The 22,632-nt window shown below is 48.3% G+C and overlaps 3 protein-coding genes across 3 annotated transcripts; 2 read left to right on the forward strand and 1 right to left on the reverse strand.

Moving 5' to 3' along the window:
• The first annotated feature begins 547 nt into the window (after positions 1-547).
• Positions 548-1,672, forward strand: LOC136533175 (uncharacterized). The gene is made up of 2 exons (XM_066525741.1): positions 548-888; positions 1,367-1,672. Exons 1-2 carry the CDS (start codon positions 688-690, stop codon positions 1,478-1,480), a joined length of 315 nt encoding a protein of 104 aa, XP_066381838.1. The 5' UTR covers positions 548-687; the 3' UTR covers positions 1,481-1,672.
• LOC136533174 (probable protein S-acyltransferase 1) lies at positions 1,667-5,427 on the reverse strand. The gene is made up of 6 exons (XM_066525740.1): positions 4,853-5,427; positions 4,522-4,707; positions 4,053-4,364; positions 3,154-3,387; positions 2,124-2,625; positions 1,667-1,763 (listed from the first exon to the last, which is right to left on the reverse strand). Exons 1-6 carry the CDS (start codon positions 5,000-5,002, stop codon positions 1,702-1,704), a joined length of 1,446 nt encoding a protein of 481 aa, XP_066381837.1. The 5' UTR covers positions 5,003-5,427; the 3' UTR covers positions 1,667-1,701.
• Positions 5,428-9,215: 3,788 nt separating this feature from the next.
• LOC136533173 (glutamine--fructose-6-phosphate aminotransferase [isomerizing] 1-like) lies at positions 9,216-21,316 on the forward strand. The gene is made up of 11 exons (XM_066525739.1): positions 9,216-9,686; positions 10,258-10,430; positions 11,044-11,155; positions 11,519-11,658; positions 12,795-12,956; positions 13,335-13,656; positions 19,749-19,999; positions 20,123-20,237; positions 20,331-20,586; positions 20,691-20,859; positions 21,001-21,316. Exons 1-11 carry the CDS (start codon positions 9,449-9,451, stop codon positions 21,082-21,084), a joined length of 2,022 nt encoding a protein of 673 aa, XP_066381836.1. The 5' UTR covers positions 9,216-9,448; the 3' UTR covers positions 21,085-21,316.
• Positions 21,317-22,632: the final 1,316 nt, after the last annotated feature.

Consider the following 22,632-nt stretch of genomic DNA (forward strand, 5'->3'; position numbering starts at 1 on the left):
GTATATTGCAAGAGTCTGTCTTCAATGTTTGTATGTTGCTAGCGTGTTTATTTGAATGTTGCATATGTTTTTACACATATGTTGCAAGTATTTTATCCGGATATTATGTATGTTTTACTATGATTTTCAAGTGTTTCAGACGCATGTTTCAAGTGTTTCATCTGCCTTTTTTATATGTTGCAAATATTGCATCCGAATAAGATCAGGTTTTACGCATAGGGTGCGCGTGGGAAGCTGGAGGGACGCGACGCAGGCGCCGTCGGGCAACGCCCGACCAATGCGTGGACACGGAAAAACGGACCGCAGCCGTAAACGTCCGGGCATGGATGTCCGTTCATACCTCCGGACGCTAACGGTGCGAATTGTAGAGCCAGAGCTGACGAGGATGTAGCTGCCTTGCTTAACAACGATGCCTCCGTTATGATCCACGTCACGTCGATCATAACGATGAATGAATCAAATTATTTATTTAAATAATAAGACGACCAAGAAAAACAAGAAAACGCCATCACCATCTGTAATCTCGATCCCCGCCGCACAAGCTTGATCGGACGGTCAGCACTCACCAGACTGTCAGAGACACGAACACTCGCGTCCGCCGCCACCTGCCCGCCAGCCCGTCGGCCCCTCTCTCTCTCCCTCCCTCCCTCGCCGGTCGCCGCTCCAGTCGAATTCGAAGGGAGACCGATGGCGGCCGCGGCGGCGGTGTACCGGCGGGTGCTGAAGGCGGTGCAGAAGCACGTCGGCGGGGGCGCCACCAAGCAGCACTTCCGCGACTTCGTGGCGGCCGAGTTCCGCGCCCCCGCCGGCACGGAGGCCGACGCCAGGGCCAGGCTACGGCTCGCCGGGGACTACGCCTACCTCCTCACCAGTGTCCACCACCATAAGGTATTGGAGATTGCGTTCTATGATGATCCGGTGCGCAGTATTTGGTTTCTGTTGTGCCTCTGATAACGGCATGATCTACACCCTTTTCTACGAGGGAGGTCACGTGTTCGATGAAATGCCAAGGAGGGGTTACGTTGCTTAGAGAATTTGGTATAACTTAACAAGAGTTCGCTATCACGAGAATCTTGGGTTAGAGTCGATAGCGGTTGGCTGATCCAAACCCAATCCCCAATCGTTACTTTGGTAATTAGTAGCGTAGTATGGTTCATAATCATGCAATGAGTTGGATAACACATGGCACTATGTGTTTCCCCATTTCAGTCTGAGTGTGGACGCATGGTGGTTTAATTGCTCATTTCCATGATTTGACCTGATTAAATACATCTTTCTACACCGAGCGTGTTCTCAATAGCACTATACTGTGAGCTTATCATGCACTATGGACTCCATTAACTCTACATCATGCTTGATTGTCCAGGACCTGCTGTTCTCGTACAACATAGCTGTGGACCGATCTGATGAAATGAAGAAGATATTGAACAAGTCTGCCGCCAGTGTAGGCCTCCAGCTTCCTGATGTCTACCAGCCATGAGGGCTTCTTTTCTTCACGTATGTGTGATCCATGATACTGCCATTTAGCTATGGAACTTCGTTTTGTGCCCTACATTCCATTTACCTTGGAAAATTTGGTTTCCAATTTTACTGTACTCACAATAATTAGAAATGGCGTTGGTTTATTAATGATGTCATTCAACGATGTGTGAATTCCTTCTACAAAAATCAATTGCTCCTGTGGTGTAATTCACACAATATCTAGATTGTATTACATCTCTGGTCATCCCTATCCACTGTCCCTTCCATTTTATCAATCTCACCTGGCATACGAAAACAAGCAAGCAGTCAACTTATACATCCAACATGCTCGGAAAGACTAAAATGCGAAAACATTAGGAACAATGCATGAAAAATGTACAAATAGATGAACACAAAACATTTTCAATTTTCTTCAGAATCTTGTATGTTGCCTACCCCAACTTGCTTGGGATAAGAAGGCTCTGTTATTGTGTTGTATGTATCCTATATGTTATAAATAATCATGTCAACTGACAAATCACAATGCCCATATCTACAAACAAGTCCCCAAATATACACAGGTAAAACAAAGCTAGTTTCTCATTCCTTCGGAGACTTGGCAGTTCTATTCGAACTATTAGTTTCTTTAGCATCACCCTCACCTGGTGGTTCTGTGTTAACTTTTGCAGATGCTTGAGTTGTAGTTGTATTCGGACTGCCAATTTCATTAAACTCATCCTCGCTTGTTTCATCGTTTAATGCTGTGGCAGCTCCTCTAGATGTTCCAGCATCTCCATTTCCTTGTGCCCAAGCTATAGGAAAATGCACTGATTTTTCGCCAGCATTTCTGTTCTTGTCATCTGAACTATCTTCAAAAGAACCATAGTCTATGTTCTGAAGTACCGTTGGAATCTGCATACCCCCAACAAGTACTTCTTTGCTTTCCATGTCTAGATCAATCTTTTCCCTTGGGTTTGTCACATCCAGCCCAATGTATGGAGTGTAGAATCCAGCTTCAAGTGCGCCTTCACCTACCCATGAACGAAAATTGTTCATCGGAGGTGGTATCTTGGTAAAGAACACTTCTGCAAAGTTTGCTGCAATGCTCTTCCGGTAGGGATTGTCCTTCTTGTCATAATGGTATCTGAAGTTTTCATATGTTGTCTGCAAAATATGAGGTAGTAATTAATATCAATTAAAAGTATTGGAGGCTGTAAGTACTAACAGTAGGCATTGCAACTTATGGAAACTTTGCACTACTTTGCATTCTGCAGATCGTAATCAACTTAATATTTTGGATAACATACTGTTCACAACCTTCATAAGGAGGTTTATACATGTACTACATGTTGTAAAAATACATTTTCCCCTTTATTTTCGTTATGTATGTAGCTTGTACAGCCTTTGCATTTTAATGAAATTTTAAGTAGAGATTTCCGGAAATCCAATTAAAATATTTGGTCAGTACAAATCCCTGTTGCTTTTACTATATCCTATTATCTACCAGTCCCAGAGCAAATTTCCCTATTTGGATTACCATCTTAATCTGTGGAGCAGCTAGTTCAAGATATCAAAACTGTCTTGATATATCATATAGTCCTGTCAAGTGCACTGCTCCATTTCTGGTATAATAAGATCAGAGTTTGTAACAGTATTCTAAAAACTATATGCAACCAAAGGAAGTGCAATCACCTGATTAGTCCCGATTAGATAGAGATGAAACACTGTGAGGCCTCCGACAAACCAAACAACAATGGAAGTATATATGATTAGCGCGAACGAGTATGCTTCCTTGCGCAAAGCCTTCCAGATAAAGCCTCCATTGTCTTTCATTTGGCTATAGACACTCAGCCATGAAAAAATAAAGACAAATATGCACAGGAAAGTCGACGTTGCTGTGAACAGAAAGAAGAAGCGGTAGTTCCTCTGCAAGAAGCATTGAAAAAACGGTGATTATTGTTTATTAAAGGACAATGGAAACTATTTAAGAATGAAATATTGATAGGAATGCGACATTTTTAAAACTTACTGTTTATTTCTAAGGTATTATTGCATTTCTGAAATATGACTTTGGATTATGCTTGGCTAATCAGTTTTTAATGCAAACTATGACACTATGTCCTCGAAGCCTATATGTTAGGTGTGGTTCAGTACTCCTATTATAAGTTTGGAAGATCACTTTCCTAGTTAGGTGTCTAATCTGATCAACAAATCCAATCAGAGTTAACAACTTTCCCTGGTTTATTTAGTGAAAAGTTAAGTTGCCACTAGTTGTTTGGTCAAGCACAACTAATTGGATCAGTTTTTTTGGTTAATAGTACAACTAGATGCATGCATAAGTCCAAGTTGCTTAATCTCTTTAGATTCAGCGACAGGTTTAAATATAGATAAATACTAGAGACATTACAAGAAAGTAAGCTAGGTTTGATCTGATTCTGTCTCTTACTGAAACTAATCACTGTTTGATGTCAATGATATGCATAGCAGTAATGAAATAAGTGGACTGACACATGGTCTTCCAGTGGAGGCCTGGAGCTAGAATTTGGTAATTTCAACATTCAAATTACTGTGTAGCAGAGTCGGTTACTTACAAGTCCAATGCACTGGCCAACCCATGGGCAGTGGTGGTCAAACTTGTGGACACAGTTGTTGCAGATGGAGCAGTGCGAGGATCGTGGTGGACGGTACCTCAGGCAGGTCTCGCAAAACTTCACCTTCACCGTGAAGCCATTTATGATGACGTCCTTGGTCCGACGGAACCTCATCCGTGGGGTTCTCCCGCCGCTCCAGTCCATAGATGGTGTGTTGGAGCCGAGAAACTCGTCAGCTTCAGGAGGCGCTCTCGTGTTCCTTGGCACGATTCCTGGGTCTCTGGTGGATGTCATGGATAGGAAGACGAGGTCCTGCATTTGAAGGCATGGTTCAGTTTCGGGCTCTAGTGGGAATTGGAATGTTTTACCCTTGATTGGAAGTCCTGGATGACCACACTTTCAGATATCTAGGCAGAAACCATTATGGAATTCATGATGATTGCTGGGAGAAGATGGTAGATACACTGACCATGATTGTTGTGATGGTGACTATCAGTGCTGCTGCTTGTTGCATTTGCCGCTGCCCACCAGAGCCGTAGAACTTGGATTTCATCTGGTAGCAGAAGATGATGGTTGGGGCGACGATGAGGAACGTCGTGAGCAGGAGGGACGCGGCATCGGGTCCGAATATCAGCCGCCCACCACACAGGAATATCTGCAGATGGTTGGTGGAAGCTGCTCTGTCAGTAAAACTCTGGTCTGTTTCTGGCTGGCAACGTTTGTTTGAAGAGTTCTCAAACCATTCGAAGAACAGATCACTACTGGTAATAAAGGAGCTAGAGAAGGAGATGGAAGCTCACGTTGTTTCCCTTCCAAGCCTGGTAGATCCTCCTGGGCTTGGCCTCCTGCTCCTGCTCCTGCTCATCCTCAGCAGGCTCTGATGGCTTCATGACGACGCCCTCTAGTCCTGGCTGCTGCTGCTGCTGGTGATGCTCCTCCTGATGCTGCATGATGCTTGTTCTGATTCTCTCACGAGTCACGCCATGGTGATGGCGAGATGGACATCTGTGCCTGCCTTGCTTTCAACGGAAGGCCCAGAGCAGAAGCATTGTTGTTGCCGTAGGAGCTTGCTCACAGTCAAGCTGTACTGCAGGCCAATAACTGGATTACCCTTTTTAATTTAAGGAGTCTCCAAGGACAGGCAGGGAGGAGTGGTGACAGCGAGCATGCAGATGCAAAGAGAAGCATAGGGATTAGCGTGCCTGGGTTTTGTCATGTCCTGCCCTGCCCTGCTGTATTTTTAGGCTGGGTTAGGTGTGTCGTGTTGACAAATCAGGCAGAAGGAGGTGGATGCGATGCCAGTGCGTTATTACATTCTTATTTAACCTTATCCTTATCCTGCCGCGATCCCCGCTGGGAATTGGAACGCCTGTTAGCATATCCTACTGTGTACTCTGCTGTGTCTAGTAACTATAAACTACTATAGCAGCATTTAACTTTGTCTGCTGGGTTTGCTGGAATCATCTTGGAATTTTGCATGCTGAGTGTGGTCTAGGTTTGCAACAAGGCCGACGATGGCGCAATGGTATACGCCAGCCGCCGGTCCCTTGTCTTAGTAAGTTTTGTTGTTGTCACTGACGACAGTAAGTTTTGGATATGTACGAATGTTTAAGACAAGGTAGTTAGCTACGTCATTTGGGACAGGCTAGCGTCGTCTGCTGTACCGTACAGCCCTAGGTGTGCCCTGTTCGCTGGCCCTCGGCCATGACCCCATCACTCGCGTGCACCGTGACTCTCCGAGCATATCTTTGAAACATAAAACACTTACAAACATGATTACATGAAACACTTGAATGCAACGTACGTCTGAAAACAAATAAAACGTTTGAAACATATACTTGCAACATCAAGATAAAACATATGCAACATCCAGATAAAAACACTTGCAACATACGTCTGAAACAGATGAAATATTTTTGTATACGTATTGCAACATATATAACATGTAGATGTATTTTCGCAACATCCAGATAAACAACTTGCAACATTCGTCTGAAACAGTTGAAACACCTGGACATACACTTGCAACATGCTTGGGTGGGTGGATACTGGTCGTTGAGGACCTCGACGCCGGCGTGGTCAGCAGCGGCGCGTGGAGCTCGCCGGTGCGGCAACGGCGCGGGCAACTCACCGATGGGGCGGCGTTACACGAAGCTCCTCCCCTCGCCTGCTTGCTGGAGCATCCATTGTGGAGGCTCGTCGGCAGCACAGTGGAGGTGACCGCGGTGGACAGATGGCGTGGTGGAGGCGGCCGCGGAGGACGGATGGCACGGTGGCGGCGGCCGCTGCGGTCGGAGCGAAGTAGGGAATGTTTTGATGAGTGGATGATTGATGCGCAACAGAGTGTAGAAGGTAGGCCGGTCGCCTAGGCCAGTGGGCAGGCCCAGCAAGTGAGCGCCCTAACCCAATCATTATCGAGGTCATTTTGAACTAATTAGGTTGTGCTAAACAAACAAACACCATGTATATAAGGAAAAAACAAAAGGAGAGTACAGGAGGACTTTTTTAAGTCGTCCGATTCAGATCATCCGGCCCAAATGTTTCGTGTACCAGCAGTCCTTTGTCCAAGTCAAAATATCCTAAATCGGCCGTTTATATATACATAAAAACCATAATATTACAATATGAATATGAAATGAGCATAATTAGATCTATTGTAAAACATACTTACTCCGTGAAAATATGGGGTTGTTTCATTTTTATGAAAACTTCTACATGTCATGTTGGTCAAATTTAAGAGCTTCCGTTTCAAATTATAAGACGTTTCAAATGGCAAGACGTTTTGGCTTTTCTAAATACATTATTTTTAGTATGTATTTAGACATAGTGTATATCTATGTGCATAGCAAAAGTTACATATCTAGAAAAGCTAAAATATCTTATAATTTAGAATGGATTGGGTACATGTACAGCAGTAGAATGGAGTATCATGGAACCACGTTCGTGTCGATGCTGGATTAGGACTGAGCTTTGGTTGCAGGTGAACTTGTGCAGTTGTGCTGCTGTTTTTCTGTCGTGTTTTTTTTTCAAACGCTGTTGTTTTCCGGTCAACGTTGGTATGCTAATTGGGGTGCAGACGTGCGGTGAAGTTGCACGCGTTTTCGCTTTAGCCCGTGGCTTGTCGTAAACGATCGTAAATTTTTAGTTAAAATAGTATTTTTCTCTCATATAAGCTAACTAACAGTATTTTTTCACGAACCAGCGACCATACGAACCAGGCAACCGAACGGACGACGTGGCGTTCCCTTCGAAAGTTGGAAACTAACCAAGTGGCCTGCCCGGCCCGGCCCAGGTCGCAAACCCACCGTGCATGTGGTGAGGCAGAGGCAGGCCCAGCTGTCAGCTGGCCGTGGCTGACCGCCGGACGCCGACCGGCGACCGCACACAGCCCGGGCAACGTGGTCCAGCCAATCGCATCGCTCCACATCCACCTCCAGCCCTGGCTGCGTCAGATCTCCTACTGGTCCACGGGTGTTTATTCCACTGCTCTACTTACATTCCAAATTGTATGTTATTCTATTTTTTTTCTAGATTTGTATGATTTTTACTACTACTCCCGTCTCAAAAGAAAACTTGACGTTTTAAATTTCTTCTAAGTCAAACTCGCATAAGTTTAAGCTAGCGTTTGGTTCCATGACAATGTGAAATGGGATAATCTTATCTCTTATTCCTAGGCTAGCACTATTCCACTTCGCCCGTTCGCTGATTGGTTTCTGGGCTGGTTTGGGCTGGATGGTGCTGGTTTGTTGTGAGAGAAAAATACTGTTGGCTGGCTGATTTGGGCTGGCTGAAACCAACAAGTGAACAGGCTGAATGTTTGGTTGTGGGAATGTGATCGTTATAGTTTTATGTGTGATTGGCTGAATGGACGGGCTGGAACCATCTTACTTTGGTTATAGGAATGGGGTTTGGTTAGGTGGTCGGAGAGGGTGGGATGATTTTTTTTACACCCTTAGGTACCAGCTGTCTAGGCCCACTTGTTTTTCATGGCCCCTATCTGTCCTCCTCCTATTTTTTTCCGCAATCGACTGTATCTTCTCCACCAATCTAGCCATGCCAACCATCGCTATCGCCCGGTTACCACCTCCTCCCCCACTGCCCATGTTTATCCCGCCGCCCACATCCACAATGCCCAAAGCCAGAGGTCGAGCTCTGCGGGAGCTCGTCGGAGATCTCCCGCCCACTTTCGTCACCCCGGACGCCTACCTCATCATCGTCTGCTGCGTTGGAGAGCTCACCCCGCATCATCGACATTCGTCCGCCCGCCGGGAAGTATGAGGACATATGATATGTTTTAGCCCAAATTTTTTTGAAGGGACAAGCTCATCCCTATACGAAATATTTTTAGGGGGATGTCTTTGACTCTTCTTGTCCGCCAACCAAATACCATGAGAAATGGGTCCATGAGCTAAAGACCCATGATGTACGAGGACATATGATATGCTTTAGTCTTGTGTGGTCGCCACCTTTGCATGACTTTAACAGAAATATATAAGAAAAAATTAATATCTATGATGCATAATATATATCATTAAATAGATCGCTAAATATATTTTCATATAGTAAACTTATTCGGGATATAAATGTTGCTACTTTTTCTATAAGATCTAATCGAAGTTAAGAAAATTTGATCAGTATGAATCTTTTCTATATAGTAGTACTTTTTTAAGGACGAAGGGCTCTTACAAAATATTGTTTTTCTATGAGTCTGAACAAATTTGTCTTGATTAATAGAAAAACACTTTTTTTTTGAGAGAGTACTCCCTCCATCCACAAAAGAATGCAATTCTCATATTTCGAGAAGTCAAACATCTTAAACTTTGACTAAAATTATATGAAAAAGTACTAACACTCATGAGACAAAATAAATACCATTATATTAGTTATAAAATATATTTTTATAATAAATTTATTTAGAGACATAAATACTAATACTATTTACTATAAAACTTTAACTAGTTTGATCGGCACATTTACCATAATTGTATTATTTTGTGGACGGAGGGGAGTTGCCGGCTTGCATTTGGCACGTGTGAAAATTCAGCTGTGCAAATTTACTCCTGTTCTATCTTCTGCAATCTGCATCCATGGATTGGTTTGTTTGACCCCGTCGCCGTCGGTCGGCCATCGAAGCCACGCGGCTTCTTCTTCTTCTTCTTCTGCCCGTTTCTTCTCCCTCCTCGCACACGCACTGCACACCCGTCCGTCGTCTTCTTCCCCGCTCCCGGACTGGACGGAACGGGCCCTCTCACCCTCTCCCTCCCTCCTTATAACCGAACCCAGCCCAGCCAAAGCCGTTTCGCTTTGTACGGTCTCGGCTACTAGCATACGAGCTCCCCATTGTTTGTCCTTATCCCCCGCTCGGCGGCCGCCGCCGCCACCCGGGGTCAGGAAGGATGTGCGGGATCTTCGCCTACCTCAACTACAACGTCTCGCGGGAGCGCCGCTACATCCTCGAGGTTCTCTTCAACGGCCTCCGCCGCCTCGAGTACCGCGGCTACGACTCCTCCGGGATCGCGCTCGATGCCGACGGCGGCCAGGTCCCCTCCCCCGCTTCGCCGTACGCCGGGGCGCCGCCGCTCGTGTTCCGCCAGGAGGGCAAGATCGAGAACCTCGTGCGATCCGTCTACTCCGGTCAGTCCTGTTCCGTTTCAAATCTGTCTTTGTTCCTGCCGCAAAGCTGGGATATTTTTCTCGCCTTTTTTTTTGTTTTGTTTTGGGACCGACTTCTCTATCGGAAAGCTTCGATTTTGACCGGGAGTTTGGGTCACAATTTCGGGGGGATTTTGTTACCTGCTGTCAGTGATTCTGGGTGATTCTATTGTACTGTTACCGCGTGGCATTTCTTTCATCATCATATACTGGAACCGCCGACTCCCAAAATTCAGGATCTCTGTTTTCAGCAATAATTCTCGAATTCTAATTTCTACATATTACTAGCTCTTGGAAAATCCTGAATGAATGTAGAATTGCTCATTCAGATCAAGTAGAGTTCTTTCGTTTATGCCATTTGTCGACATCTTATGCAAGTATAGGCACTTGAAGCTCCCCATTTTGCATTCCCTCGCAAGTTAATGCTATACAACTTTCCATGGCACTCCTTCCTGTAGTAGTCATCCTGTAATGCGTGCAACCCATGAACTATAGGAGTAGCTCAGAAGCTAAATCTTACTCCATCTTCTGTGATTGTGTTCCTTTTTTTCAGAGGTTGATGAGAAGGATGTGAACCTGGATACTGCGTTCAGTGTGCATGCTGGGATTGCCCACACCAGGTGGGCCACGCACGGTGTGCCTGCTCCAAGGAACAGCCACCCCCAATCGTCCGGTGCCGGTGATGAGTTCTTGGTCGTCCACAATGGCATCATCACCAACTATGAGGTCTGCTTACTCTGCCATTGTGATGTTGTATATAATATAATACAGTTCTTGCATGTTCTTCGTTTCATATGGTGAAGTACTTGTTATTGTGACATTGTTTGGTGGAATCCTTGCGGCATCGTATTGTTTGTTTTGTTCTATATGGTCTTTACAGTTGTGTGTGCACATGGATCATTGAAACCACATGCCTGTAGCCCTGTACCAACATTTGCTTTGAGCTCCCTTCACATGGGATGTCTCCTTATCTTCCCTCCAAATTTTTAAGCAGAGAATCTGCTCTTTAGTTTCGAAGATCATATATAATACTTATGATGAATGGTTTACTGTGGTGCATCATTTATTGTTTAACAAATGGAATATCAAGAACTGTCTTTTCAGTTCTGCAGGTTATCCACCACAATCCTGAATTTCCTTTTTCTAGTTATGTAAATTTTCTGCAGTACTTAATGTTAGATTTCAAAAGTTCATCTTGTGTTTATGGACATTTATGACACTCAAGTCTGATGTATTTGATCATAGTGCATCCTCCTGATTCCGTTGTAACTAACGTGCCACCATATGATAACAAGGTAAATTACAAGTCTAACTTGAATTTTCTCTCATATCTGTTCAGGTCTTGAAAGAGACACTAACTAGGCACGGGTTCACCTTTGAGTCTGATACAGACACAGAAGTCATTCCTAAGCTAGCAAAGTTCGTTTTTGATAAATCTCATGATGAAGAAGGTAGTGTGTTTATATACTTGAAATTGCAATATTGCTGTCGTAGACAAAAGCTGAAAATATAATACCCTCTGATATTTTATTTGGACCATTTAATCTGTAGTTTCATGTAAGTTAGTATATCCTTTGGGCATTGCATGATGGTTAAATCATTGATGATGTCTCCTAGGAAGCAGATGCGGCAATATTCAATACACATCTATGCTATTTATATTTATGCTAAACGCTTTCTATTAGCATGTAGAGATGTGCAGACTACTACAAACTTGGAATAATAGTTATTGTATTACAAAATAATTCATGCTGACTGAACCCATCGTGACTTCTAGTTATGGCAGTTCCTTACATTATTTATCATTTCCTCAGGTGATGTGACGTTTAGCCAAGTTGTTATGGAAGTCATGAGGCAGCTTGAAGGTGCCTACGCACTTATCTTTAAAAGTCCACACTATCCCAATGAATTGATTGCATGCAAACGAGGCAGCCAACTGATACTTGGTGTCAATGTGAGTGAAATAACATCCTTATACCCTTTAGGCTTTTGGGCAGATTTAATATGAGCAAATTCAAATAATCTTTTTGAGAACGGCGATTAGACCGGCTATGTTGTATGGAGCAGAATGTTGGCATACAAAGATTCGTCATGTTCAACAACTGAGTGTTGCAGAAATGCGTATGTTGCGATGGATTTGTGGTCACACAAGAATGGCCGAGTTAGGAACGATGATATACGTGACCGCCTAGGGGTAGCACCAATTGAAGAAAAGCTTATCCAACATCGGTTGAGGTGGTTTGGCCATGTCCAAAAGAGATCTTCAGAGGCACCAGTGCATTGTGGAGTCCTAAGCGAAGCTAATAATGTGAGGAGAGGTAGAGGTAGACCGAAATTGACATGGGGGGAGGCAATAAAAAGAGATTTGAAAGCTTGTGATATACCTAGAGATCTATGTTTGAATAGGAGTGCTTGGAAAGCAGCTATTGATGTGCCTGAACCGTGACTTGGGGCTCTTGGTGGGTTTCAACTCTAGCCTACCCCAACTTGCTTGGGACTGACAAGCTTTGTTGTTGTTGTTGTTGTGTGTTTGTACTGAGCTACACTTTCCATTACAATGGGACCTAAGTTATTTTTTTTTCTTGCTGTCATCTAATTCAAAAATATTTGACACGGGGAAACAGCATAGTTGTAACTTGTAAACATAATGCACTAATAAAGAAGATGTTAGTTCCACTATTTGCATTGAGCCATCGGATAGTACCCTATAAGTCTATAACTGCCTTTTGATATCATATGTTTTCTCTCATCAAGGGAAAGTCTTAAGAAGATCCACACTCAAGTATTCATATAGTAACAAACTTTTTAATTGCCACATGTTTTGCTCTGCACTGTTTGACCATAAGAACCATGGGGTTAGGTAATTCAAGATTGATATCGTTTACGAGCAACCTTTTTTTAGTAATATATATTTTACATTACCATACTTCATCTTTTCCCCAACTTGTTTGGGACTTAAAGGCTTTGTTGTTGTTGTTGTATACTTCATCTTTTGTTATTGCGCTCCATGAATCTTACAGTCCTCTTTTTGGAATCTGAACCCTTTCGTATAGAATGTAAAAATCCTGACCGTTATCTCTTGTGTTTCAGGAATTGAGTGGTCAACAGAATGGGAAATCATTTCATGATGTCAAAACCTTGACAACAAATGGAAAGCCCAAAGAATTATTCTTCTCCAGTGATCTATGTGCTATTGTAGAGCATACGAAGAACTATTTAGCGCTTGAAGATAATGAAATTTGTCATATTAAGGTATTGTTATTTTACATGCATTTGCTGGTTTGTGTTACCAGTATATATTTTGAAGGTTCATCTATTACAATTTTACGAAGGGCGGGCCTGGTGCAAGCGGTAGAGTCTTACCGCCTGTGACCGGAAGGTCCCGGGTTCGAGTCGCGGTCTCCTTGCATTGCATAGGCGAGGGTAAGGCTTGCCACTGACACCCTTCCCCAGACTCCGCACAGAGCGGAAGCTCTCTGCACTGGGTACGCATCTATTACAATTTTACAATTTCTAGGCCTTGATAATCATTGATTTAGCTCTGTCTTCCCTGTCAACAACTCACCATGATGTTGTGTCAAAGAAATATAATCTCCAACCTTCTATGCCTAATTGGTTTAAGCATTGTAGGATGGTAGTGTCTCAATCCTCAAGTTTGACCCTCACAAAGAGAAGCCAGCATCTGTGCAACGAGCATTGTCTGTTCTTGAGATGGAAGTTGAGCAAATAAAGAAAGGAAGTTATGACCACTTCATGCAAAAAGAAATCCATGAACAGCCACATTCGTTGAAAACAACAATGAGGGGTAGACTGAAGGATGGTGGGGTTCTTCTAGGTGGACTGAAGGAATATCTCAAAACAATTAGGCGCTGTAGAAGGGTGGTTTTTATTGGTTGTGGAACAAGTTACAATGCTGCCTTAGCTGCAAGACCTTTTGTGGAAGAACTGACTGGTAAACCCAATCAATTACTCCAGCTGTATTGTCTTTACCAAGAAAAGTTTGGAATTTGTCAAAGCAATCAGAATTTAGTTAATGATCCTTTAAGTTTTGCCTTTCTCCTTGCTTTATCTGATGGATAAGTCTCATGTGTGGCTGGTCTTTGTGGGGCTATGATGCTCACATGGTCATGGTCCTTGTGGCTGTTTTTCTGTTTTTAGGACAGCATCTTAGACTAGAGGACAGCATCTTAGACTAGAGGACAACATCTTAGCTAGGACAGCATATTAGCATCTTAGACTAGCATCTTAGACTAGCATCTTGGCATATGCTTGGCTGACTAGCAGCCTATAAATATGTAACCCCAACCCCTCAGGTTGGTATGGCATTTGTGTGAGCTTGTGTGAGAAATAGACAAGAAAATTGCTCCAACTCCTAGTGTCATCCTCTCTCGATGAGAGTAAGAATTCTCCTACTACCAAGAGTGAGAATTCAGCGACTAACAACTAGTATTAGAGCCGTATTATCCTGTAGCCTGAGCATCTCTTGCTGATCTTCTCTCCCAGCCCCACAACAGCCCCAGCTGTTGGCAGCAGCAGCTCCTCCGGCCGCTCCTGTTCACTCCTCTCCTAGCTCGTCTGAAGCAGCCCTCTCCCCACGCAGCAGCCCCCCGGTAGCGCGTCATGTCCGCAGGGCAGTCTCAGCGCTCGGTCGCCTCGAGCACGCGGCGTCGGCAGGAGGCCGAACTTGCCGCGGCAGAGGAACGCGAACGAGCGGCGGCAGAGACCGCTGCGGTGGCGGCAAGGGCGTCGAGGCTGGCAGCGGCGGAGCTGGCAGCAGCCAGAGCGGAGGCGGAGGCAGCGGCGGTGGCGAATGCAGCGCGTGCGGCGGCAGCGGAGGTCGAGGCTCTGCGCGGCAGCATCGGCAGCTCCATTTCCGCTGACGACACCGCCGACGCGGACCTCGAGCTGCTAGGGAGGGAGGCAGCGCGAGCGCGGGCGACGCAGTGGGCAGCCGCGCACGTCCACGAGCGTGGCGGTAGCCCAGACAGGCGCGGACGCGCCGGCGGCGCTCCTGGAGGAGGCGCGCACGGCGGTGGCGCTCCTGGGGCAGCCGCGCACGCCCACGAGCGCGGCGGCAGCCCAGACAGGCGCGGACGCGCCAGTGGCGCTCCTGGAGGAGGCGCGCACGGCAGCGGCGCTCCTGGAGGAGGCGCGCACGGCAACGGTGGCGGACGGGTCGATGGAGAGCGCGGCCTTCACAGGCAGCGTGGCTCTCTCTCCCTGGATCGGTACCGACGGGTCGATGGAGAGCGCGACCTTCACAGGCAGCGTGGCTCTCTCTCCCCGGATCGGTACCGTGGTTACCACGGGCTCCAGGCTGTTGTCAGGGACGTCGGTCCCGGCGGTGGGTGGCCTACCCTCACCAAGACCAACTACGTCGAGTGGGCTGCGGTGATGAGGGTAAAGCTCCAGGTGCGGCACATGTGGGAGGCAGTCCGGTATGGCGACGTCGACTACGACCTAGATCGACGGGCGCTGGATGCTCTCATCGCTGCAGTCCCGCCCGAGATGCAGTTCTCGTTTACCAGCAAGCGGACTGCCAAGGAGGCTTGGGACGCCATCGCTGCGGCACGCATCGGTAGCGACCGCGCCCGCAAGTCCACACTGCAGGCACTTCGCAAGGAGTGGGAGAACCTGGCCTTCAAGCCAGGTGAGGACGTTGATGACTTTGCTCTCCGTCTCAACACTCTGTTGCAGAAGATGGTGCAGTTCGGCGACAACACTTACAGCGAGGAGAGAGCTGCCGAAAAGCTCTTCCGTTGCGTCCCCGAGAAGTACAAGCAGATGGCTCGCTCGATTGAGTCTCTGCTGGATCTCTCCACGATGTCGATCGAGGAGGCGATAGGTCGCCTCAAGGTCGTCGACAGCGATGAGCCACAGTCCCTCTCGGGGCCCATCACCACTGGCGGGAAGCTCCTCCTCACTCGGGAGCAGTGGCTTGCCAGCCAAGGTGACCGGAGGAAGGGGGAGCCTTCTTCCGCGACAGGCGGCCGCAAGCGTGGCAAGCCACGCAAGGCGCGCAGAGACGCCCAGGCCGGGGCACGAGGACGTGCCGAGGGTGATGCCCGCGGAGGCGCCCAGGGCGGCGCCGCCGGCAGGCACAAGCCGGCACGAGACGACGCCTGCCGCAACTGCGCTTGGCCATTGGGCCAAGGACTGTCGACAGCCACGACGCGGCCAGGCCTACGTCGCACAGGCGGAGGAGGAGCCGGCTCTGTTCATGGCACATGCCAGCATCGAGCTACCTCCAGCGGCACCGGCCGCAGCGGCTCTCCTCCACCTTGACGAGCCAAAAGCACACGCCCTCCTCGGCGACAGCTCCGGCAACGACAAGACTGACGGGTGGTGCCTCGACACCGGCGCCACCCATCACATGACCGGTCGACGGGAGTTCTTCACCGAGCTTGACTCTAGCGTCCGAGGCTCCGTCAAGTTTGGGGATGCCTCCGGCATGGAGATCAAGGGCGTCGGCTCCATCATCTTCACCGCCGTGTCTGGTGAGCACAGGCTGCTCACCGGAGTCTACTACATCCCCGCGTTGAGGAACTCCATCATCAGCTTGGGACAGCTGGATGAGAACGGATCGCGCGTGGTGGTTGAGGACGGAGTCATGAGGATTTGGGATCGTCGTCGTCGCCTTCTTGCCAAGGTATCCAGAAGCGCAAATCGACTCTACGTCCTTAACGTGCAGGTGGCACAACCCCTCTGTCTCGCTGCTCGTCGGGACGACGAGGCGTGGCAGTGGCACGAGCGTTTCGGGCACCTTCACTTTGAGGCCCTGAAGCGGCTCAGTGCCACGGAGATGGTGCGAGGCCTATCGTGCCTCGACCATGTGGAGCAGCTCTGCGACGTCTGCGTGTTGACGAAGCAGAGGCGACTCCCTTTTCCCCAGCGGGCGAGCTTTCGAGCTAAGGAGAGGCTCGAGCTCGTGCACGGGGACTTGTGTGGCCCGGTGACACCGGCCACACCGGGAGGACGACGCTACTTCCTGCTGCTCGTCGACGACCTCTCCCGCTACATGTGGGTGATGGTCCTCGGCAGCAAGGGAGAGGCTGCGGACGCCATCAGACGCGCGCAGGCTGCTGCGGAGGCGGAGTGCGGCCGCAAGCTGCGCGTGCTGCGCACCGACAACGGCGGCGAATTCACGGCGGCTGAATTCGCGTCGTACTGCGCTGACGAGGGCATTCAGCGCCACTACTCCGCGCCGTACAGCCCGCAGCAGAACGGCGTCGTCGAGCGGCGCAACCAGACGGTTGTGGGGATGGCTCGGGCCCTCCTCAAGCAGAGGGGGATGCGGCTGTCTTCTGGGGAGAGGCGGTGGTGACGGCCGTCTACATCCTCAACTGCTCGCCTACCAAGGCGCTCGACGGCAGGACGCTGTACGAGGCTTGGCATGGGCGCAAGCCGGCGGTCTCCCACTTGCGGGTCTTCGGCTGCCTCGCGTTCGCCAAGGAGCTTGGCCACATCAGCAAGCTCGACGACAGGAGCACTCTGGGAGTGTTCATCGGCTACGCGGAGGGCTCGAAGGCCTACCGCATCCTCGACCCGAAGACACAGCGTGTGCGCACGGCGCGCGACGTTGTGTTCGACGAAGGGCGAGGATGGGCGTGGGACAAGGCAGTGGACGACGGCTCGGCTCCGACGTACGACGACTTCACTGTCGAGTACGTCCACTTCGAGGGAGCTGGGGGAGTAGGCAGTTCTTCTTCGGCGAGCGCGTCTACCCCAGTCTCCGAGCCTCCACCGACCCCGGCACCTGCTACTCCGACAGCACCACGCTCTCCAGCCAGGACCTCGGCTGCGATGAGCTCTTCGTCGGCTCCACCACAGTCGGCAACACCACGCACTCCAGCACCGACAGGCACCACTCCGGGCACGTCTACTCCACCACCAGCTCGTGTCGAGCACGGCCCGGTTGAGCTCGCTACTCCACTCTCTCACGACGAGGAGCGCGTCGACGCGTACCACGACGGCGAGCCGTTGCGGTACCGTACGGTGGAGAACCTTCTCGGCGACCAGCCGGTGCCGGGACCGGTGCCTCACGACCTGGAGGCGCAGTTGCACCTTGCGTGTGACGACGGCGAGTCTCGGTCGTTTGCAGAGGCTGAGAGACGCGGCATGGCGCGCCGCGATGCAGTTGGAGATGGATGCGGTTGAGAAGAACCGCACCTGGGAGCTTGCTGACCTTCCTCGTGGTCACCGCGCGATCACCCTTAAGTGGGTGTACAAGTTGAAGAGGGATGAAGCCGGCGCCATCGTCAAGCACAAGGCTCGCTTGGTGGCACGAGGTTTCGTGCAGCAGGAGGGGGTCGACTTCGACGACGCCTTTGCTCCCGTGGCACGGATGGAGTCCGTGCGACTCCTCCTTGCGCTAGCTGCCCAGGAGGGCTGGCGTGTTCATCACATGGACGTCAAGTCGGCGTTCCTTAACGGCGACTTGAAGAAGGAGGTCTACGTGCACCAGCCGCCGGGATTTGCGATCCTCGGCAAGGAGGGCAAGGTGCTCCGCCTGCGCAAGGCCCTCTATGGCTTGCGGCAGGCACCGAGGGCGTGGAATGCCAAGCTGGATTCCACGCTAAAGGGGATGGGCTTCGAGCAAAGCCCGCACGAGGCGGCCATCTACCGACGGGGCAATGGAGGTAATGCCCTGCTGGTGGGTGTCTACGTCGACGACTTGGTGATCACCGGCACCAAGGATGCGGAGGTGGCGGCATTCAAGGAAGAGATGAAGGCCACCTTCCAGATGAGTGACCTGGGGCCTCTCTCCTTCTACCTGGGAATCGAGGTACACCAGGATGACTCTGGGATCACGCTTCGACAGACCGCCTACGCCAAGCGCGTCGTTGAGCTAGCTGGGCTCACCGACTGCAACCCAACTCTCACTCCGATGGAGGAGAGGCTGAAGCTGAGCCGCGACAGCACGACGGAGGAGGTGGACGCTACGCAGTACCGGCGTCTTGTGGGGAGCCTTCGCTACCTCGCCCACACACGGCCGGACTTGGCATTCTCCGTCGGCTACGTTAGTCGGTTCATGCAGCGACCGACGACGGAGCACCAGCAGGCTGTGAAGAGGATCATCCGCTACGTTGCGGGGACTCTCGACCACGGCCTCTACTACCCGAGGTGCCCTGGGGCGGCACACTTCGTCGGGTACAGCGACAGCGACCACGCCGGCGACATCGACACCAGCAAGAGCACGAGCGGGATCCTCTTCTTCCTCGGCAAGTGCCTCGTTAGCTGGCAGTCGGTCAAGCAGCAGGTGGTGGCCCTGTCCAGCTGCGAGGCCGAGTACATAGCGGCCTCCACCGCTTTGACTCAGGCACTCTGGCTCGCTCGACTGCTTGGTGATCTCCTCGGCAGAGACACTAGAGCGGTGGAGCTCAGGGTGGACAATAAGTCCGCTCTGGCCCTGGCAAAGAACCCCGTGTTCCACGAACGCAGCAAGCACATCCGGGTGAGGTACCACTTCATCCGAGGCTGTTTGGAGGAAGGGAGCATCAAGGCGAGCTACATCAACACCAAGGACCAGCTTGCGGACCTGCTCACCAAGCCCCTTGGGAGGATCAAGTTCCTTGAGCTCTGCTCCAGGACTGGGATGGTTCAACTCTCCCACAAGACGACGCACAAGACTTAGGGGGAGAATGATGGATAAGTCTCATGTGTGGCTGGTCTTTGTGGGGCTATAATGCTCACATGGTCATGGTCCTTGTGGCTGTTTTTCTGTTTTTAGGACAGCATCTTAGACTAGAGGACAGCATCTTAGAGGACAGCATCTTAGACTAGAGGACAACATCTTAGCTAGGACAGCATATTAGCATCTTAGACTAGCATCTTAGACTAACATCTTGGCATATGCTTGGCTGGCTAGCAGCCTATAAATATGTAACCCCAACCCCTCAGGTTGGTATGGCATTTGTGTGAGCTTGTGTGAGAAATAGACAAGAAAATTGCCCCAACTCCTAGTGTCATCCTCTCTCGATGAGAGTAAGAATTCTCCTACTACCAAGAGTGAGAATTCAGCGACTAACATTATCTGGATGATAGGTATTCCTGTGACTATGGAGGTTGCAAGTGACTTGCTGGACAGACAAGGTCCCATCTACAGAGAAGACACTGCAGTTTTTGTTAGTCAGTCTGGGGAGACAGCAGATACCCTCATGGCTCTTGATTATGCACTAGAAAATGGAGCTCTCTGTGTTGGCATAACAAATACTGTTGGAAGCACACTGTCTAGAAAAACACACTGCGGAGTTCATATCAATGCTGGTTGTGAGATTGGTGTTGCCAGTACAAAGGTTGGTGTATATAAGTTTTCCCTTTGCAACGTGCTCCTCTTTTTAGCTACCCGTTTTCATCATAACTGAAAGAAGGTATTCAATTTTTTTCTGAAGTCCTAACAATACATGACAATCTTGCAGGCATATACAAGTCAAATAGTAGCCATGGCGATGATGGCGTTGGCTATTGGATCCGATCAAATATCTACTCAAGCTAGAAGGGAAACTATCATCAGTGGACTTACCAACCTTTCAAGTACGTTGAACTAGATCTTTGCGCTATGCAGTCAAGCAAAAGGGTTGTTTTGACTGACGTCTCCAAAATGTGCATGTATATTCTATGACGCAGGCAATGTTAGCGAAGTTCTCAGACTAGATGTTGAAATGAAGGAACTCGCCTCGTCACTGATTGATTCAGAGTCGCTGCTTGTGTTTGGAAGAGGCTACAACTATGCCACCGCACTGGAAGGTGCTCTGAAAGTCAAGGAGGTTGCGCTGATGCACAGCGAAGGCATGCTTGCTGGCGAGATGAAGCATGGGCCGCTGGCCCTGGTGGACGAGAACCTTCCCATCATTGTCATTGCGACTCGTGATGCATGCTTCAGGTAATGATTAATTAAGCAAAGTTTTCAAAAAGAACCAGGCCGGTTTTGGTTATGCTTGATAACAGGAAACGCCTGAGCTGGTTTTGGTTTTCCACCTCTTGCAGCAAGCAGCAGTCGGTGATTCAGCAGCTCCTTTCGCGCAAGGGGCGCCTGATAGTGATGTGCTCGAGGGGAGACGCCTCCGCTGTATGCCCTAGTGGATCCTGCAGAGTCATTGAAGTTCCACAGGTTGCAGATTGTCTCCAGCCAGTGATTAACATAATTCCATTACAGGTTTGTCTAAGATTTTTTTTCCTATTATTCTTTTAAAAATTTGCGTGGAGACATCCCTTTGCACCTTTCAAATGTTATTGTTATACTACTACTAGTGCAGTTTTCTGTTGACTTAACAAATTTTCGTTATTTTTGGTTCAGTTGCTCGCATACCATCTGACTGTTCTCCGGGGATTCGATGTGGACCAACCAAGGAATCTGGCTAAGAGTGTGACAACGCAGTAGGTAGAGAGAGGTGGATGAGATGTGCGAACGACTTGTATCCCTATGTTGTACTGGGTTCTATAGAGAGCATGCCGGCTATAGATGGTGTGAGTGTGTTGTGTTGGGTTAGCCATTTTTCTTTTGTGTAATTATTCTTATTCTTGAGGTGGCTAGTAGTGTTACGGTACGTTAAACAAGTGGTTGTGAAATGCATGATACAAAAGGTATTATTCGAGAAAGGAGAGTGTGTTGTTATATCTGTTCGGCGACAGAGATCTCTTTTATGGTGTCATGGCAATTTGGTTTCCCTGGGAACGTTTTTAAGAGGGAAACTGATTCTAATTCAATTGTGGAATAGTTTTCCTTTTTGCTACTTTTTTTTGCCAAAAAAAATCTGGAAAACGTTTCTGGTTCTTGTTATCTTTTCTCCGTTTGGTAGGAGAGTTGTCCTGATTCTAGAGAGAAACGGATTCCCTGCCAAACCCACGGGCCGCACGGCACGGCCCATCTCTATGCTTGTTCGTCGATGGATTCCGGTCAAGTCTTCCAATAGATTTGATTCTGCTTTCTGCTAAAAAAAAGATTTCTGCTAAAAAACTAGTCTTCCAATAGATAGATAGATTTCTGCTAAAAAACTAGTCTTCCAATAGATAGATAGGATCCCTTTCGAATCCTTTTTCTGGATAGGATCTAGTCTTGTATTAGAGATAGTGAGATAGAGTGAGGGGGAAGAGTCTTAGGAGTCCCGGCCTGTACCATGGCGGAAAAGTTCTTTTTGAGCTTGTTTTTGAGATTTATCTGGTAATTGACTTCTAATTCAAGTAAGCATCTTGTTCATATTGTTCTTCAGGTTTGCGACTCTCTTTTGAGTACTTTAATCTTTGTAGCTCCTAGGTTAAAGTAGTATTCGTAGTGTAAGCGTGGTGCTTAGACTCGGTTACTCGTGGATGTACCATATTTTCTGGATCGGTGGTAGCTCGCGAGGGTGACTCTTATAGCCTCGTTGAATCCTCTGTAGTCCACCTCCCATTAGTAGGCCTAGCAGGACTTTGTTACTATAGGAAATATACTTTGCCTGTGTTTTCTCTAGTAATATTCCTAGAATTGAACAATAGAAGACAAACCTTACTGAAGTTAGAACTAGAAGACCTCTGCGATCTTCTTTATGCTTCTATTATCTAGCCTTGATTGTGAAGTTGGGTTAAGTTAGATTTGGTTATTCTCACACACGTTTCCTCGAGTTCGATATAAAACTAGGTACTCCCGGTGAAGTGCTTGCGAATTATTCTGTGTGCATTAATTTATACCAATACTTGCCATGCTTGCAGAGGAAGTGGAAGAAAGAAAGAGAAAGATCAACTGTAAAATTTTGCTAAGTTCAGAGTGGGGAAAGTAACACACCGCACCCCCTTCTTACACGAAGCGAGGATGGGAAGAAAGGACTCTGTTTTGCAGCGAGGACTGTAGACTTTGCCGCGAAATTATTTTGTTTGGAAAGGCAATTGGAATAGGAAACTAATTGACTCTTTACATGTGAGTGTGAATTTGTTAGTTTTTGATTTTCTGTTG

Source organism: Miscanthus floridulus, unplaced genomic scaffold (genome assembly GCF_019320115.1).
Source record: "Miscanthus floridulus cultivar M001 unplaced genomic scaffold, ASM1932011v1 fs_799_2_3, whole genome shotgun sequence".
In the NCBI taxonomy this organism is placed as follows: Eukaryota; Viridiplantae; Streptophyta; class Magnoliopsida; order Poales; family Poaceae; genus Miscanthus; species Miscanthus floridulus.